The 19,862-nt window shown below is 40.3% G+C and overlaps 2 protein-coding genes across 4 annotated transcripts in view; both read left to right on the top strand.

The window, feature by feature from the left end:
- The window catches only part of LOC134791231 (zinc finger protein 383-like), a 63,684-nt gene that overhangs the window by 30,860 nt on the left and 12,962 nt on the right, over positions 1 to 19,862 (top strand). The window lies entirely within an intron of this gene.
- LOC134791234 (zinc finger protein 93-like) lies at positions 877 to 18,948 on the top strand. Of its 3 annotated transcripts, XM_063762212.1 has the most exons (8): positions 8,898 to 9,114; positions 9,183 to 9,615; positions 9,712 to 9,978; positions 10,388 to 10,586; positions 16,340 to 16,429; positions 16,849 to 16,995; positions 18,414 to 18,606; positions 18,894 to 18,948. In XM_063762212.1, the coding sequence occupies exons 1-7, from the start codon at positions 8,992 to 8,994 to the stop codon at positions 18,550 to 18,552; spliced, it is 1,398 nt and encodes a 465-aa protein (XP_063618282.1). In that variant the 5' UTR covers positions 8,898 to 8,991; the 3' UTR covers positions 18,553 to 18,606; positions 18,894 to 18,948. The 3 variants fall into 3 exon arrangements, with proteins under 3 accessions (XP_063618284.1, XP_063618283.1, XP_063618282.1); XM_063762214.1 differs by lacking the exons at positions 8,898 to 9,114; positions 9,183 to 9,615; positions 9,712 to 9,978; ... (3 more) ...; positions 18,414 to 18,606; positions 18,894 to 18,948 and adding exons at positions 877 to 1,068; positions 1,137 to 1,650; positions 1,943 to 2,317; ... (1 more) ...; positions 3,206 to 3,295; positions 3,911 to 4,246; XM_063762213.1 differs by lacking the exons at positions 8,898 to 9,114; positions 9,183 to 9,615; positions 9,712 to 9,978; ... (3 more) ...; positions 18,414 to 18,606; positions 18,894 to 18,948 and adding exons at positions 877 to 1,068; positions 1,137 to 1,650; positions 1,943 to 2,317; ... (1 more) ...; positions 3,206 to 3,295; positions 3,857 to 3,939.

Raw genomic sequence — 19,862 nt, 5'->3', positions numbered from 1 at the left:
ATATTCACCCCGTTGACGGTACCTAAATACTTCGGGGCATAAACAAAAACTAATAAGCCATTGAGAACAAAGGGCATTAAAACTTAAAAGTATTTCTAGAAACTTATACTGAAAAAGGTAATTATGGTGTATAGGCACTTGTCCCACCGCCGACGATGAGCGATAAGCGAGTAGAACGATAAACTAGAAACGAGTGGGCGAGCGGCGAGAAGCGAGTGTTAGCTCCAATAGTTTTGTCGCTCGGCTATAGGCGAGTGTTCGAGTGCGACGGGCTATTACTCGCGTCACTCGCTCGGGCGGTGCAGCGTAGCCGAACACGCAGACTGATTGGTCTCGCAGCTTGAGTTCTAACTACGAAGCGAGCATCGCCGAGCGAGTACCGCTGAGCTAGTTTTATCTTATCGCGGCGACAAACTAGTAGAGCGAGTGTTCTCGCCGGCAATGTGAACAGCCAGCGATGAACTATTAATATCATCATCATCATTCTAGCCTTCAGTCGCCCACTGCTGAGCATAGGCCTCTCTTCGTGTACGCCACTTATCCCGGTCCTTATTAATATATGTGTCTCTTTTACTAACACAGGATCCTAATCTTTTGTTTTGTCTTGGGCGAGAAAATCGCCGATAGTTAATCGCTTACTCGCTCTTGGTGGGACAAGTGCCTTAAGGTTGGCCCTTCGTCTTTCAATATTTTTGCAGGAGGAAATTCTAAAAAGTGTGGCTTGGGCGCATTTTCACAGTAAACGACACGCTATATTATGCGCCACGTGCAATGGTAAAGCGAGCTGGTGGCATAACTAAACGCAAAGTGCTGGCTGTCAGTGTCAACAACATTCCATTGTTGTTGTTTAAGGTTATTGTTGTGTTGTGAGACGTGGTGTGGCTGTAGTCCAAAATAGCAAATTATAGTTATTTTACTGAGTGTATGTTTCAGAAATTAATTGTAATGAATACTTGCAGAACCTGCCTAAAATCTCCAGCCAATAAAAATATTTCAGAGCTGGCTAAAGGTATAGAAGACGATTACAAACAGTGCGCCGATATCATGGCATTTTGTTTAGATATAAAGGTAAATATTAATGTTAAAGGCTTTAAGTAAATGTATTAGAATTATTTAATGATTCTTTTCAATTTCAGGTTACAGGAGACTCCAAAATAACAACGAATCTATGTTACAACTGCTATAGAAAAATTATATCGTTTTACAAATTTAAGACACTATCCTTAAAAAATGATGCATTATTGAGATCTCTGGATGATGTGCAGTTGAAAGAACAGAAACTTTCTTTTTATGTGGATGAAAACGGCGTAAAACACGAAAATTTCTTGGAGCCTGACGATTATGGTCCAAATTTAGTTGAATATGGCAATACAGAAATTAGAAACAAAATTGATTGTAATGCGTTTTCTTTGGGGAATGTTAAAATAGATGACATAGACGTTAAATATGAAGAAACGTTAGGAGATACTGAAACATATGAGGACTATAACATTGTAGATGAAGACATTTTAGGAGATCCCCTAACATATTACAAGTACCATGACATAAGAGAAGATGAAGCTTCTGATGATGACGTAGATGGAGGAGAGCCATGTTGCAAAATAGAGAATATACAAAGTGATAATATTAGGAGCGGGGCTAAAGGAACGGGTATGGAGATGTTAGTTTTTAATGGTACACCATTTTTTATTTCTTTCTGAATAGCCTATTTTAGTGTCCCACTGTAATGTTTGCGGAATGCCTTCTCACAAGGCCTCCAAGTAATCATAACTTTTTCCTAGTATGGAGTGATCACTCAAAGTTTACAGTTGTATCTAAACATGCAATTTATTCTGTTCTGTCGATTATTAACTTTAAATTTGTAAGCCCCTTGTACAGTCTTGAAGCAATTGAATATTAAAAACAGCTTGTATGACATTTACTCTATTTCTTTCTCCCATAGCAACAAAATATAAAAAACTTGGCTCCAAAAAGAAGCCACAAATTCAAGCAGCAAAAAAGGTGAAACAGCAGAATGATAATGGAAAAATGTTACAAACAAAACGTAAAAAACGTAGCTCTAAGAAACTACAAAATACAGCAAAAAAAATAAAAGAGGAGAACGGAAAGGTGTCGCTAGGGCCTCATATCTGCGAGCAATGTGGTGTAACTGTAATTGACATCAAGTCACACTCTTTGACTCACAAGTTTAAGGATGAACGGAAAAAGCTGAAATGCAAGGCCTGCCCTAAACTGTTTGTTTCCAGAGGTGGTAGACGCAGACATTTCAACATCCACCATTTAGGTCGAAAGGCCAAGTGTGATATTTGTAATGGACGTAAGTTTAGAATCAACCAATTAAGTAAAATGGATTGTGTAAATGCGCTTGGATAGCATAAAAATGAATAAATATATTATGTATATTAAAAGTTCTTACCCACATTTCTTTGTTGATATTATTGATAAATTTTTTTTCTTTAGTCTATTGGCGTGTCCCACTTCTGGGCAAAGGCCTCCCCTCTTTTGATTGATAAATAACTGCATAAAACATTTTACCATTCCAGATTACGTCCATCTGAATACACATATTATGCAAGTACATAAGAAGGCTGAACTACGATTCGCGTGCGTGACGTGTGGGCGCCGCTGCGTGTCACGGCCTGCGCTAGACAAGCACATGTACACGCACGCTAAGACTGTAGATAAACTATTTGAATGTGACCTATGCCACAAGAAGTTTACGTTCAAGAATCAGCTCAAGGACCATATGTAAGTATTTTGTGATTCTCATGATGTAGCATATAGGGAATACTCGATCTGCTTTTAGGCTGTAAGACTGGATGCACGCGACCGGCGGCCTCACGGGTCCGTCTAGTCAATTAGGTACCAAGGGCGTCGCCAGCTGAAGTGCTAGGAGTGGGGACGGGAGCAGTTGCTATGGCCGATGGCGGAGTGAAGGGGGAGGGGTACATTTAGTTACAAATAGTATTCTCTAGATTCTACTTAAAGTGTGACGGATGGTTGGAATTTGTTATGTCTACCTCCAACTTTTTCATGGACTTTTCATCTGGTACAGTTACACATATCTCTGTTTTGACATTTCACACTTTGACCAGTTTAACCTGCATAGAAACGTCGGAAATAGGGATAACAAAATTAATTGGCGAAGGACCCGATAATTTATATTTTAAATCTGGTGTTAAATCTCTTTAACTGTTTGTTCTAGAAAGCGAGTCCATGAAAATGTAAAAGATTACCAGTGCGAACACTGTTCCAAAACATTCTTCAGTAAATATGAGGTTATAAGTCATTTAAGGTAAGCATTTTCATATAATATATCTTCTGGTATGGCTAAAGCCATATCCTCCTAAGGCCCAAGGTCCTACCTATAGTATTTAATCATTTCGATGAAATTTAAACCATATTAGTATAGGAATAGAGTTGCAATTGTTTTGTTTCGTTCAATTTTCTAACAAAATAAACTCAACTCTATTCCCTGCATTATATGTTCAAATTTCAGTGGCAAATTTTGAATTTTTCATTTGTATGGCTGGGCCTTAGGAGGATAAAATAAGTGATGATACTAAAGTACCACCGTATGTTTACTACAGAATATTAAATTTGGCTTGTTCATTGGCCACTCTCTCACATTTTGAACTTTTTAGTTTCACGTTTTCACCCGATGATTATTTTTTATTAGTCCCTAATAATTCTAATAAATTAATAAAATATGATTGATTAGTTGAAAACCGCTTATGAAATGAAAAATGAATTGTTAACACATAATAACGGAAAATGGTGATTAAATTGTGTATAACGTATACGTATGGACGCTTGGTGACAATGAAGACAATTTACTTTTTGATCAAATTCTCAGGTTTGATTGTCTCGTTTGGACAGTGGACACCCACTAAGTTTCAATTTTGCGCAGGAAACACGTCACACGTTGGAGTGCCAATTAACTGTGCGGGGAGGGCGACAAGGCCTTCAAGTACAAAAAGACGCTTCGAGCGCACATGCTGATTCACAGAGATATATATTATATCAGGGACTTCAAGTGCCAACTCTGTGAACTACAATGGCAGCTGCGTAAGTCAACCAACATTTTGAAAATTTACTTACTCGTTAGTTAAAGTCGCAGGGACAAACTGGATACAAAAAGCACAGGATAGATCCGACTGGCTTACTCTGGAGGAGGCCTTTACCTGAGAGGGGGTTCTTGCTTAATTCACGTAGTAAAAAAAAAAAAACAAATAACAACATGTACCTAACATAAGTGACCAAATATTTACTTAAATTTGACTATTTGAAAAATGAAACAAATTGTATTGCAGATTTTATTTATGTTTGACATTGTAATATGCAAGAAATAAAAGGCTTTTTTATTTTTTTTATTTTTTATTTTATTTATTTACTTACTCGTTAGTTAGAGTTATTTTTATAGGGTTCCGTACCTCAAAAGGAAAAAACGGAACCCTTATAGGATCACTCGTGTTTCTGTCTGTCTGTCTGTCCGTCTGTCACAGCCTATTTTCTCGGAAACTACTGGACCAATTAAGTTGAAATTTGGTACACATATGTAAATTAGTGATCCGAAGACGGACATGTAACGTAAATAAATTTTAAACATGGGACACTTTTGGGAAAAAAAAAAAGTTTTTCAAACTATATCGTGTTACATGTCAAATGAACGAGCTCATTTTGTGAACTTCAAATATATTTTTGTATAATTTTTAAATAAATAAGTTAGAAGTTAATTAAGAAAATAGCCAAAAAATGACCATTCCCCCCCTTTATCTCCGAAACTACCGGGTCAAAAATTTTGAAAAAAATACACAAAATAGTTCTTTACCTATAATAGATGACAGGAAAACCTATTAAGGCCCCTGTACATATTGGGCCAGCGTGGGCCAGTCTGGGGGACGCATTTATGCGTTAGAGGGAGCAAGTGATATTGCTATCTCATTCTACCGCACGGCTGCGTCCCTTGGACTGGCCTGCGTTGGCCCAATATGTACAGGGGCCTTAAGAAATGTGCAGTCAAGCGTGAAGCCCCTGCTACACGGCAGCCGACAAGCCCCCAAACCGCGTGGCCTTGGTCTGTCCCGGACCGTGTAGACAGTTGTTACCAACAAAATTTCGTTTGACCTCCGGACGCCCTTGGCATGCGAGCGCGCGCCAGCGACCGCGGTCTGAGCGGTCGGTCCGGAACCGTGTAGCCGCCCGACGCCGACCGCACTAGGCCATTTCGCTTGAAGGACGCGCCGTGTGCGCTCGTGTGGTTAATAGCCATGCCATGGGTACTCAGTAGCATTTCTAATAATTTATCAAATACTTTCCTCTTCATTCTCAGAAAGTTATGTATGTCCCCGTAGCGTAATCCAGCGAATTCATTAAGTTGAAATGACTCAACAAATGCCGTTTTTTGAGCCAGCGTTTCATTCATATACCCTTTTCTTTTTTTACAAACTTTTTATTAACTTGCAATATACCTAATCGTAAGTATGTAAATATGTTTGTACGGCTCAAATCTTGCAAGTTAAATTAGACCCACTTTCTAGTTTCCGATGGAGCTGAAAATTTGCATACATATATAAGTCGGGTGACAATGCATTATTATGGTACCATAGAGCTGATCTGATGATGGAGACAGGAGGTGGCCATAGGAACCCTGTGATAGAACAACGCGACCTAATTGTGTTTGGGGTTTTTAGAATTGTCTCGACGAGTATTAGTTGCCCCTGGAAATAAAAGTACAGTCAGCGATAAAGGCTTGGGGGCTGTCCATAAATTACGTCATCGATTTTGACGATTTTGGACCCCCCCCCCCCCTATAATCATCCAAAAATCATGCTTCAAATGTCATCCTCCAAACGTCATCCGATGTCCAGACCCCCCCCCCCCCCCTAATTTGAAATGACGTAATTTATGAATAGCCCCTTGTACCAAAAATTATTTTTATGCCAAAAACTTATTTTTTTGTCATTGCACTAGTATGAGTAGGTAGGTTATGAAATTTGGCGCCGCGGCCAATAAGTTTTGCCGCCCCAGAAGTGAAGGAAGAAAAACAAAATACAATCCGCCAGGGGTGGCATACGCCACTGAGTAGGTACTAATGCCACGCCGACTTTCTGAAAGGTTAGGGGCCATTTTATGCGTTGCAATACGTGTTGTCCGTCCGCGAGTTCTGAACACACTGTGGTTTGCCACCGTCTAGCCAGACAACTCAGACGGACCCACACACCAAGGACAGACCAAGGTCAGACGGTTAGTAGGCTTGTCTGCTGCCGTGTAGCAGGGGCTTTAGTCGGACTTAATGTACGGAACCCTTGGAACGCGAGTCCGACTCGCACTTGGCCGGTTTTTTGTATACAAGTTGGTTTTTACTGACCTGCAATATTTGACGACTATTATTGTAAAAACTAGTCAGTGGACCACGCCAAAAAGGTCAGAGTGGCCTTGAAACGTCGGAAGCTTGGTTGCCAGATTTGCCAGCTGTGTAGTACGGGCTTAAACCATAACATGTTTTTGTCGCTTGCTGGACTGTGCCTTAAGCCCCTTTTACACGTTTTTATTTGCTAAAACGAGACTTAATAGCGGGACGGGATTTGCGGGTAGTTCGAAACAGTCGCGCTGCTAAAATATGTTGATGTCAACTTTAGCCAGTCTCATGGTCTAATAAAACATGGTCTTCCATTCCCAGAGTGACACGCGATTACGTCACAATAACATTGCCACTTTATTTCAACATAACATGTTACATGGGTACATTATACCTATGGTTAATAAGTTAAAATATTTCTTTATAATTTTGTAATTTTCATTTATATGTATTTTAGCTTAAATTTTACAATAACACGTCATTTTTAATTACTCGTTAGCAATATCTTCCGATTCACGAAAGAAATTTCAGACTTTCGGGTAATTCTGTTTATACTACTGGCAACACAGGATAGCGCTGTGGACATTTGACAATTCGGATCTAGATAACTTCATGCCCTGACCGTCATCCTTGTCGAACGCGTGTTAATTGTTATTTCCTTCTCGCTCAGTGTCGGCAGTCGCAGTGTTTTCCAAACTTTTCACGTCGTAAGCTTGGTAATTAATGTGTAACTGTGAATTAGTTTTTTAAACTTTTGTCTTGTATAGATAAATAAAGTTTAATTTAATACATTAGATTTGTTTTATTTTACTATGTTTCTACATGAATAACTTAAAATTAATGCCGTTAAAATAATTTTCACCGTTGGTTAAAATTCTCCCACATTTCAAAGTTTGAGAACCTGTAAACAGCATGATGACGTAGGCGCGTGTCAGTTAGGTCATACGCGAATCTCGGAATGGAGTATTATTATGGCGGAGTATATTATTATACCATGGCCAGTCTTCTCCGAGACCACGGGGAGGGGACAACGCCGGGGGAAAAGGCGGAAGTAATTTAAAGCTTAATTATACGCGATTAAGTAAAAGTAAATAATAATGAGTAAACTTCGTAAAAGCTTACATCAGTCCCTTTTACACGACTGCCAACAAAGCTTCCGGCTTCCGGCCAAGCTTTTTTGGTTCTCAACTCTCTAGTTTAGACACTACTCTACATGTTTAAGGCCTGTGCACACCGGCTTGCGTGTGCGTGCCATGCACGTGCGCGTGCGCTAAAATGTTGGAGCCGCACACGCACACGTCACGCAAGCAGTGTGCCGTCTCTCATAAGGACCTGTATATATACTACAACGCCGCACGCGCACGTGCACGTCACGCACACGCAGCCGGTGTGCACAGGCCTTTAACCTCATAATTAATGCAAATGTTAAAGTACATTTTGTATTTTATTTTAGATGGCCTAAAATAAAATACAAAATGCTGTGCGCCAAGGATGGCCGACGCTCAACACATCACCTGATAGATTCGGAGGCCGAAAAATCTAAAGGATTTAAAGGATTGCTTCAAGAGTGAGGCTTCATCTTTTTATTGGAACCAAATAAACGTTAAATTAAATGGTTATGTTTTATGTAAGTATACACCCATCCTGAATATCCCGATTATTGAAATATATTATTTGTGAATGATGCCGTTTTTATATTTGCGCGTTCTACAATAATAACTGACAGTATTAGCCCCCATTAGCACGACAGCTTTTTTAACGCGCGTAAAAAAAGCGCTTGAATCTGTCCGCAAACTAAATTCGATTTAACGACCAAGGCTTAAAGTCGAAAATCCAACAACGCTTGATAAAAAGCGTCACCACTGTCGTGTGAATACATACATGGTTATCCATTTGTGTCATTCAGACGCTTTTTTAACGCGCGTTGAAAAAGCTGCCGTGCTAATGGGGGCTTAGGTCGCAAAAGTACCGTCAGCATCAAAGTCAAAGAGTAAAAATAAGAACTTTATTTCTGGGATAACACAAAACAATTAAATAAACTAACTAAACTACCTGTAAAGTAAGTTTATTTTAGTCAAAGTGGTTAAATATATCGTAACTATGTATACTGGACCATCCTAATGTATAGTCTGACAAAAAAGAGTAGAAATTAAAAAGTGGCAATACTGGAGTGTCGTCCCTTTCAAATCAATCTATATAAAGGCCCCTGTACACAATGGGCCAGCGCCGGCCAGTCCAAGGGACCCAGCCATGCGATAGAATGAGATAGCAATATCACTTGCTCCCTCTAACTTATAAATGTGTCCCCCAGACTGGCCCACGTTGGCCCATTGTATACAGGGGCCTTAAGAAAATAGAACGACGCTAGAGTATTGCCACTTTTTAATTTCTACTCTTTTTTTGTTAGAATCACGTTAGAATGTAGAAGACGATGCGTGTACTTGCGTGAATTTTACTTGCTCCGTGTGCAATAACATTATTATGAAATAACGAAACGCAAGTGTCAAAATTGACACGTCAATATATGTGTTGATCATGTGTTGATATTGCTCTAAAATCGAAAATAGTTTAATTGATTCCATTATTATACCGTTTTTTTAATTAAATACGTACAACTAAAGTCCATTATAATGAATACTTGTAGAACGTGTCTGAAAACTCCAGCCGATAAAGATATATCCGATCTGGAAAAGGGCATAAAAGATGATAACATAAAGTACATCGACATTATGTTGTTTTGTTTAGATATAAAGGTAAATTTTCGTGTTTGAGCTTTTGTGAAGACTAAAAGCACTCGTTAGATGATTTTCTCTAATTGCAGGTTACAGAAGACTCCAAAATAACAACGAATCTATGTAACAACTGCTATAGAAAAATCATATTGTTTTACAAATTTAAGGCTGTGTCTCAGAAGAATGATGCTTATTTGAAAAATCTACATCCTGATTTACGCTTAGTGGACAGAAAACTAACCGTGTATGTGGACGAATACGGAGTTAAACATGAGAATCCATTAGAAACAGATGACTGTGGTCCAAGTTTAGTTGATTGCAATGCCGAGATTAAAGTAGAAGTAAATGTTAAGAGGGAAAACACATTCGAAGTAGAATTTGAGGACCTTAAGGGTGAAGAAACATTTGCGGTTGCTGACTATGGAGACATCGGGCCATTTGAAGATGCGCCTCATGAAGAGCCGCTGAGTGTTATACAAAACATTAAACATGAAAATATTAGCAGTAGGACTAAAGAAAAAGGTATCAAAATGGTTTACAATTTATTCTTCATGCACAATAAAAATTGTACATATGTGTTTATGTATTTGTTCATAAATTGTTTTCTTTATTTTATAGTCCCGAAACGTAAACAACAGAATGGCGCTAACAAAAAAGTGAAACAATGTAAAGGTACAAATGTACAAGAGCGACAAATATGTGAGGAATGCGGCATGGCGGTGCTGGACCTGCAGGCGCACTCCGTCAGCCACCGGCCCAAGGAGGAGCGCCGGATGCTGCAGTGCAAGGCCTGTCCCAAGATGTTTGTCACTAAGGGGGGTCGGCACAGACATTACAAGATTGCTCATTTAGGTCTTAAATCTAAATGTGATATTTGTAATAAAGGTATGATGAGAGTTTTTAATTCTATAATTTGATAGATGGAGTTTTAGAAGGGTTTCTGAATTACATTTGAAAAACCGGCCAAGAGCATGATGGGTCTAGACAAGTTCAAGGCAGGATTAAAGCATAGAAAAATTCATCCCCACTTTGTTTCTATCACTAATAATAACGGAGCAAAGCCTGGGTTGGACAGACAGACAGACAGACATGGCGTAAATATTAGGGTAAATATAATAGTTTAAGGTTTCTTAACACCAGAGAAGATTTGTAATTGATTCCTTCAGAATTGTATTTAAGTTTCATTCAGTTTATTCTATAGTTAACAAACATTTGCCCTTTATATAATGGAATAAATCAGGATTGTGTTATATAATTCATATAGAAAAATGGTGTATTATTCAACCTATTTCAGAGGTAATAAGCCTGGCAATACACAAACTGCAAATGCACAACCGCTCGGCGCTGCCGTTCTGCTGCGTGACGTGCGCGCGCCGCTTCGTGTCGCAGCAGGCCCTCGACATGCACATGATCATCCACACCAAAGACCTGGCGTTTGAGTGCGACGTCTGCCATAAGAAGTTCCGCTCTAAGGGACATGTCTCCAGACATATGTGGGTGATGCTTGTTTTTTTTAATATGTATTACTGCAATGTTCTGCCGCCAGAGTGCAGCACTAAGTTAACTAGTAAACCAGAGAGTAACTTATACATACTGTGTCTTAAACTGTTTTTTGACAAGTTTTCACATACAATATAATTAGCAGGAGATCTAAGGTCCCGTTTTCTAAGGGGACCTTGCATTTTGGAGACAAAGCAAACCGCTTGGAACAGGTGTTCCTGGGGGTGACCTGAGCTGATTAAGCCCGGTTGCCAAGAGGTTCCCCCCAGCAGGTGGGCAGGGGAGGGGGGAGAAAAGTGCCTCCGGCGCGCCTCACTCTAAGCTTAATATCTGCATACATCTCACAACTATATCAAGTTTGGTGTCTTTTTCGTGTAATTCGAGGATGAAGAATTCATTTCTGTGACTAAATTTTCAGTCACCCATACAAAAAATTCGAGAAATTCAAAATTCAAAAAAATCTTTTAATTTTTTTTTTCGTAAATCCTCTAAAAAATTTAAACTATGAGGATTTGCTCTAGAAAAAAAATACCTGTGAATAGCCCAGTTATCCTACTATACAGAATAGTAAACTTGTCAAACATTTTTTTTCATAACTCTGTTAAAAAAAAATGTTTTGTGTCGCGCGGCGTACCTGCATTGTAAGAGCGGTATGCAACGTTTAGGATTTTTAAGTATGTTTAGATGATTTCTGATAAGTTGTTATTCTTCTGGTGGTAGATTACATTAATAAATGACTTCTGGACGTGATATATATATACATATATAAATAAAGATGTTGGGAAAACTTTCGCTAATAGAGTTAAGTATTATAAATGTGATAAAATTAACATAGGAGATGTTTGACAAAAAATGCGGGTTAAAATAAGATATATATTGTTCGTAATTGCCATTACATGCCCATTAGGTTAAAAAAAACCTAAAATGCACAGTCCCTGGCTGTTGCTGAGGGGCTATAATCTGTCCCCAAACATAGACCAAATCCTACACCGGAACATGCGACACAACTGAAAACCGCCGTGTCGCCGAAATAATTTTCAACCAGGTTGACAAGGTGCAGAAAACCCTAGAGGAAAAGCAAACCGCTCTATGTGCGTTCCTTGATGTTGAAGGTGCTTTCGACAATACGCACAAATACCATACTCAATGGTATGAAATTAGAGGGAGTAGACGAAACCACCAGATGGGTACATAGCATGCTCTCGAACAGAGTAGCCACTCTATATATAGAGCATGAATTTTATACCACTAAAGGGTGCCTACAAGGAGGCGTTTTATCCCCACTATTATGGACCCTAGCAGTGGACCAACTTCTTACAATCATGTCAGGCCAAGACTTTGATACACAAGGATATGCCGACCTTGTAGTCATCGTCAAAGGCCCTTGCCTCAACACAATATCCAAACTAATGCAAGGAGCTCTAAACACAATATTCAAATGGTGTAGAGAAAATGACTTGTCCATTAATCCGAGCAAGACTGTAATAGCCATTTAACCATTCACAAGGAAACGGAAGCTCGATAAACTCACAAAACCAAGACTTAATGGACAAATAATACCGTTCTCGGCAGAGGTCAAGTATCTAGGGGTCACCTTCGACCAAAAGTTAACTTGGAACCCTCACCTGAGAAACATTATACAAAAAGCGAAAATGGCCATGTGGTCATGCTGTCGAATGGCAGGAGCAAGATGGGGCTTAAGACCCAAATTGCTATGTGGTTATACACAGCGGTAGAGAGGCCAATTGTCACCTACGCCTCCGCAGTCTGGTGTAACAAAACCAGCCAAAAGACAGCAATAGACACTCTAAACAGCCTGCAACGCACGGCTTGTTTAACAGTAACAGGCGCCTACTCCTCGACACCGGGAGCGGCCCTAGATGCACTGCTGGACATCATACCACTCCACTTGCAGGTGCAAAAGGAGGCCAAGCAGTGCGTCTACAGAATATACACGCTAAACAGGCAAAAATGGCGCTCTCAGGCATTAACCAATCTAAAGGCCTGGGTTTTCGCGAATAGAACCCCTAGCATGCCCACTGATGACACGCACACCAAATGTCATCTCACCAAACTGTACACAGTAGAAATACCTCCTAGAGACAAATGGGTCAACAACCAAATGTACGTCGAAGAGGGAAGCCACATCTGGTATACAGATGGTTCCAAGAAAGGCAATGATGTAGGATGTGAGATCTATGGTGAGAGATCTAAGCTCAGAGCTAGCGTCAGCATGGGCACACTGGCCTTAATCTTCCAGGCAGAAGTCTTCGCCATCAACAAATGTGCGGAGATCAACCTGGATAGAAACCTAAGACACCAGCATATCTACATCAACTCAGACAGCCAGGCTGCTCCGCTGGCACTAGAATCCCTTGAGTCAAACTCAAAACTAGTCCAGAACTGTAAAACAAACCTAAATGCACTGGCTTACTCCAACAAAGTTACACTTAGATGGGTACCAGGGCACTCCGACATTAACGGAAACTAAGAAGCGGACGAACTTGCTAGAAAGGGCGCAGACACACCCCTGGTCGGCCCAGAACCCTTCTGTGGAAGCACAAAACGAGATGCATATTCTCTGCTCAGCAACAGAAAAAACGAGAGCAATCGATTGGTGGAAGTTCGTTAAAGGACAAGAACACTCGAAAGCTCTGATCAAAGGGTTCAACAGCAAAACTGCTAAGGAGCTTTTAAGACTCAAAAGGCACAAAACCTGCGCGGTGACCAGAATACTGACTGGACACTGCAAGTTGAACAAACATATGTTTCAAATTGGCAAGAAACAAGATGCAACATGCAGGTTATGTCAGGAGTCAGAGGAGACTGCAATGCACATTCTCTGTTCTTGTGGACTACTAATGTCAACAAGAAGTACCTACCTAGGGCGACACGTAGTGCAACCCTATGAGGTACAAAACATTACGGCCCAAAGAAATTGGAACTTTCTGGATGCAACGGGCATTAGTAATGAACTTAAAGGGCCGTCACAATAGATCAATGCTGGTCAATGCGACACTCAAAGGCCCACAACACCACAATAATAATAATAATGTCCCGCGGGGGCAGCTTGTGGCGAGCTGACGGTGAGTGGCGACACCGCGGACCCCTATTCCAGAGGGCCCTGTCATCTGGCCCTCGCCTCTGTGCTTGCCTTGATTGGCCGGCCAGAATGGAGAAGCAAAAGCGGGACCTATGCTCCAGGTTGGAAGTGTAAAATGTCATAACGCCGGCGGCCTGCTGAACGGATTACCGGGATCTGGCTACCGCAGACTCACCTCTCGACAACCTCACAGCCACTCCAAAGTGTTGCCCTGTTGTCGCACTGTGCGTGCGGCCATTGCGGGGCCCACTCAATGAGTTGGCGAGTCACCACCTGTCCTTTACAATTTTGAGACTGATTGTCACGGCAGATGTCCGCTAGTCTCTCCCATAGCCCATTATCCAGTCCATCCAACTTTCAAATCTATAGCCCATGACCTTAGTTCCCATCGCAGCTCAAAAGTGCTGCACTGCAATAGTCTTTGCACCTGGCGGGGACCATCTCCGGATGTATCACATTGTGCGTTCGGGGATAGTATCCACCACATGTATCCCTTGCTTTTAGATTAAAGTGCCTTAAAGGGCCTCTGCGCTGTTGGCTTCGGCCCCACGTACGCCTCCCAAAGGTCCGGGACCCCATGGTCCCGAGATATGGAAAAGACATACAAATAATAATTTTATCACATTTATAATACTTAACTCTGTTGGCGAAAGTTTTCCCAACATCTTTATTTATATATTTAATTTATATTTGTATATATATCACGTCCAGGAGTAATTTATTAATGTAATCTTCAACCAGAAGAATAACAACTTATCAGAAATCATCTAAACATACTTAAAAATCCTAAACGCTGCATACCGCTCTTACAATGCAGGTACGCCGCGCGACACAAAACATTTTTTTTTAACAGGGTTATGAAAAAAAATTTTTGACAAGTTTACTATTCTGTATAGTAGGATAACTGGGCTATTCACAGGTATTTTTTTTCTAGAGCAAATCCTCATAGTTTAAATTTTTTAGAGGATTTACGAAAAAAAAAATTAAAAGATTTTTTTTGAATTTTGAATTTCTCGAATTTTTTGTATGGGTGACTGAAAATTTAGTCACAGAAATGAATTCTTCATCCTCGAATTACACGAAAAAGACACCAAACTTGATATAGTTGTGAGATGTATGCAGATATAAAGCTTAGAGTGAGGCGCGCCGGAGGCACTATTTCCCCCCCTCCCCTGCCCACCAGCTGGGGGGAACCTCTTGGCAACCGGGCTTAATCAGCTCAGATCACCCCCAGGAACACCTGTTCCAAGCGGTTTGCTTTGTCTCCAAAATGCAAGGTGGTGGACCTTAGATCTCCTGCTAAATATGACATTAGCCGGGTACTGACTGAGCGAGCAGCCTCGCGAGGCAGCCTCGTGAGGCAAATCCTCGGTCAGTCAGGACGTGCCTCGCCCGAGGCAAACGCATGTCTGGCCTCGGCCGAGCGCGACTCGGCCCGAGCCGAGCGTTGTCGGTTATTTGTCCATGCTCAAAGGCGCCTCAGCAAGTTTGCCGCGCTCACTCAAGACGGTTGTGTTTTGCCTCGCTTGTTCTTCGCATGTTAGCGCCATGGATAAAGAACAGTGCCTTAAATTGATACAACTACATGGTGAATATAGACGATTATGGAATGCGAAATGTCCCGATTACACTAATAGAGGACTAAGAAAAGATGCGTGGGGAAATATAAGCCAAGAAATAAACATTCCAATAAGTGATTTAAAGAAAAAGATGGAGTCCTTGCTAGGATCTTACAGGAAGGAAAAGTCGAGAGAAAAAAAAAGCCGAATCACAGGATCAGGTATTTAGGCAGACCACTGCCTAAATACCTCATATCATCATCTTCCTCGCGTTGTCCCGGCATTATGCCATGGCTCATGGGAGCCTGGGGTTCGCTTGACAAATAATCCCATGATTTGACGTAGGCACTAGTTTTTACGAAAGCGACTGCCATCTCACCTTCCAACCCAGAGGGGAAACTAGGCCTTATTGGGATTAGTCCGGTTTCCTCACGATGTTTTCCTTCATCACAAAGTGACTGGCAAATATCAAATGATATTTCGTACATAAGTTCCGAAAAACTCATTCCTCATATATAAATAAATATCACTACCAAGTGACAGTTTTCGAATGAACGGCATCATTCAATACACGCGCGGTCTCTGTGCGACTTCACGTTAAACTGAGCGCTCCATGTTTGGCTCAGGCGTCACCGTGGCTCGGCTTTTCCGCGCGCGGCAGCCTCGTGCAACAAAACCTACTGACCGAGGCTGCCTCGCGCGGCAAACGTTGCGCGGCATTCGTCCGAGGCTGCCTCGCGAGGCTGCTCGCTCAGTCAGTACCCGGCTATTGATGCATCAAGGCGGTTTGTTAACAAGGGCCTACTGGGAAACGCGAAAATCGAAATTTAGTTATCTGCCTCTTTATCACTCGAATATGCAAGAGTGACAGAGAGGTTAGATAACGAAATTTCGATTTTCTTGTTTCGCGGTAGACCCCCAGATTGTGATGGATAGTGGTACTGGCGCCCCCTAAGCAGTTTTGCGTAATACTCCCTATTGTATAAATTTATTTGTATTTAATTAATTGACTTATAAATAATACACCCACACGATATTTCTGATTATTATTACATAATAATAGCCCGTGAAATCTTTGTTTTAGACGGCAGGTCCATGTAAAGGAGAAAAATCATCAATGCGAAATATGTTCTAAGGCTTTCTTTGACAAAAACATGCTTCAAGAACATTTAGGGTAAGTTATACCATGAGTTCTTTACTTAGTCTCTTATCATTATTTTCAATGACTGTCGTTTGCCTTTTAAAATTAAATTTGGTATGGAGATAATTTGAGGCCAGGCCCGAAACTAGTTAACTAGTTATAAATACAATTTTATGACTACCTAGGGTCCCTTATAGGGTAAGTTCGCCTTTGTACATTTATACTTTCTGTTTAATTATTTTTATTTTATTTTATAAGACACACCAACAGTAGATAAACAAATCAAGTAAAGTTACATAAGTTCAGTAGACAGAGACACGTATACACGTTAATTGTATCTTAACCTGTCTTATGTACAATAAAGTGTTTACATACATACTAGCTACTGAACAATCACGTTCTTTTAATCTCAACCGTATGTCACGTCACTTAAAGTCCACTTTCGCCCGCAGTTCGCACACGACGGAGCGCCCGTTCCAGTGCAGCGAGTGCGGCATGTCGTTCTCGACGAAGACCACACTCAGGAAACACCGCATTGTGCACAGCGATGTGAAGAAGTACCACTGCGAGTATTGCGACATGAGCTTCAAGACGAACAGGTAACATGGCCGCCATTTTGAACTTTTTGATTTGTCCACCGATTGCCTTTATAAGGCAGAGGGAATATTTATTTCTCTAATTTTGAACTTTATAATAAAGTGATAGGGTTCAATCATATCATATCATATCATATATTTATTGCATCCATGGTAAGTACACAGGTGTTACATAGGTAATACAAAGATGTTTCACATGGGCCCTGGTAGGGCACGGCAATATTCTTAAATCTAAGGATTGAGTTTGTATGTATGTAGGTACCATTAACAATATCTTATTTCATTTTAAATTAATAAATAGTTGTAAACATTATATAATTTTTACTAACGTCAATAGCAAATTATCAAATTATATGTCAGTAAAAATAATAAAATTAAATATTCATGCTTAAAAAAATGTTAGGTGCTTACAGTTTATGTCAAAAATGTCAATTGGTATATAATGTTAATTTAAAACTAATTATTAAAATTCAAAATTGAGTCATGTCTAATAAGTATACTAAAAACTACATAATAATTACATTTCATCTTCCAAAAAGTCATTCAGATTATAATAGCATTTATTGATTAAGAAGTCCTTCAACTGCTTATTGAATAGCGTGTCTGATGTTTGCAATTTAAGGTCGTCGCTGATTTTATTGTAAATTTTTATTGCCATCATGTTTGGGCTTGATTTATGTAGCTTTAGTACAGAACTTATGGGTGGCGCCAGGTTATTCTTAAATCTACTTTCGAAACGTCGAGGACGGTCGGCAATTTTTGGGAAGAATTCCGGGTATTTTCTGACGAACTTGCAGATTTCTAAAATGTAAATTGATGTCAACGTCAAAATTTTGTATTTAATAAAGTAGGGTCTGCAATTGTCGGAGTATGTAGTGTTGGCTAGTATTCGTACGCACTGTTTTTGGAGAACAAATATATCGTTTATGTCAGTACTGTTTCCCCAAAGAATTATCCCATAATTGAGCCATGAAGAAGCATAGGCGTAGTAGGCAGTCAAAGCGCATTGAAAGTAATTTTGCATAATTCCTGACACCCTTATGCCCTTAACCCACAGACAAGACATCCTCCAAACTGAGCATAGTAGCTCTACCCCCTCTGCCACAAATACGGTAGTTTTACTCCATTTTCGAGTCGAAAGTGTCTTTGTGTGACGTCCGTGTCTTTGAACGGACCAATCACGGCACGGGACCTCGCTCACCTCGTCCCCCGCACCCCCGTATTTTTGGCAGCATCGGTTTCATGAAATAATTGCTCTAAACTCCGTCTAGAGGATTCCTAGTCTATGCCTTAACCCCTCGCGGTAACTGGTCAGAAAAGACAGTCAAATACAATTCTAAATTTAAAATTTTAAACTCGTTTATAGGCTGGCAAATTTTGAACTCTGGGTTTGAGGTTTAAATAGCATTAAATTGTTTCAGTTACCTAAAGTCGCATATGATTAAACACACGAACGAGAAGCGCTACCCGTGCCAGTACTGCGACAAACGGTTCGGCCGCTCCGACTACCGCCGCCGCCACGAGCTCACTGCGCACCAGAAACATCTGACGGCCGGCTGAACACCCTATCCACGTAGTAATATGGTTCAATATCGAACAGCTCGCTGGAACCAGGTGCAGTAATAAGTTTGTTTGGCAATTCATTTTATAAACCCTAATATAGGGTTTAAAGGCCCCAGTACACAATAGGCCATCGCCGGCCACTCCAAGGGACGCAGCCATGCGGTAGAATGAGATAGCAATATCACTTGCTCCCTCTAACGCATAAATGCGTCTCTCGGAGTGGCCGGCGATGGCCCATTGTGTACTGGGGCCAATTACCGCTGGCACACCAGAAACATAACTTTGAGAAAATAACTATGAGCAAAATTAATTACAATTATTTCTTTGTATGCTTTCAGATATATCCCGCGATTAACAATCTTGACGCTATTGACACAAATGTAATGCAGTACCAGTGAGGATTTGTACAGACCAATCTAAAAATTCTGAATGGAGGTGTTGCGTGGAAGAGTCAATACACGTGCAAAATCAATTTAAATCAACTTATTATTAATTTATTATCTTGTACATAACTAAACTCTAAATCATAATTAGATTCCAAAAAAATGTTGCCACTGCAATAACTTGTTTGTAAAATAGTAAATTCCTTTTTATAAATAAATACGCTAAGATAATACTATATTATATTTATTGCGCGGTATTTATTGGTAATTTTACGCCTACGATTTAAAAAAGTACTTTTATTTACTTATTTTTACATAAATACAAGACGCGCTAGTAAAAAGTGGCAACATTGTCTTACTTTTTTTGGAATCGAATTATGATTTAGAGTTTAAATATATTTATTGTCTATGATTCAAATGGGTTTTTTTTTGGAACTTTCCAGCGCACAGTAGTAGTTTTGGAGCGATCTTCTACCCAACCTACTAGCCGTAACAGACTACCACACCGCACAATGGTCACGGTGCGCCGCACCCATAAATGAGAGCGAGATAGAGATATTTCTTTCTCGCTCTCACTTAGGGGTGCGGCGCACTATCATTGCGGTGTGGTGAGGTAGTCTGTTACGGCATGTTTACGGCTATAATTGTAATATTTAAATTGGGCCCTAAGTACTGGATTTTATTTGTAGTACAAGAAGCGAGGAAGGGTACAGGTAGGTGCGGATGCAGTATATAATACACGGTGAAAGTGTAGTTTGGCCCAGGATTGTCTCATTTCAAACAAAGAGTATACTGTCATTGTCTTACGCTAGTACTAGCACCCAAAAGAAGGGATGAGTATAATTTTCATGGTTCTTACTGACTGACAAGTTGTGTTTGCCAGACTATAGCTGAAGCTGGTAAAGCAGTAATTTTGTTACTCGA

Source organism: Cydia splendana, chromosome 6 (genome assembly GCF_910591565.1).
Source record: "Cydia splendana chromosome 6, ilCydSple1.2, whole genome shotgun sequence".
Classification (NCBI taxonomy): Eukaryota; Metazoa; Arthropoda; class Insecta; order Lepidoptera; family Tortricidae; genus Cydia; species Cydia splendana.
The sequence above is the reverse complement of the archived record's forward strand: the minus strand, read 5'-3'. Positions and strand labels throughout refer to the sequence as shown.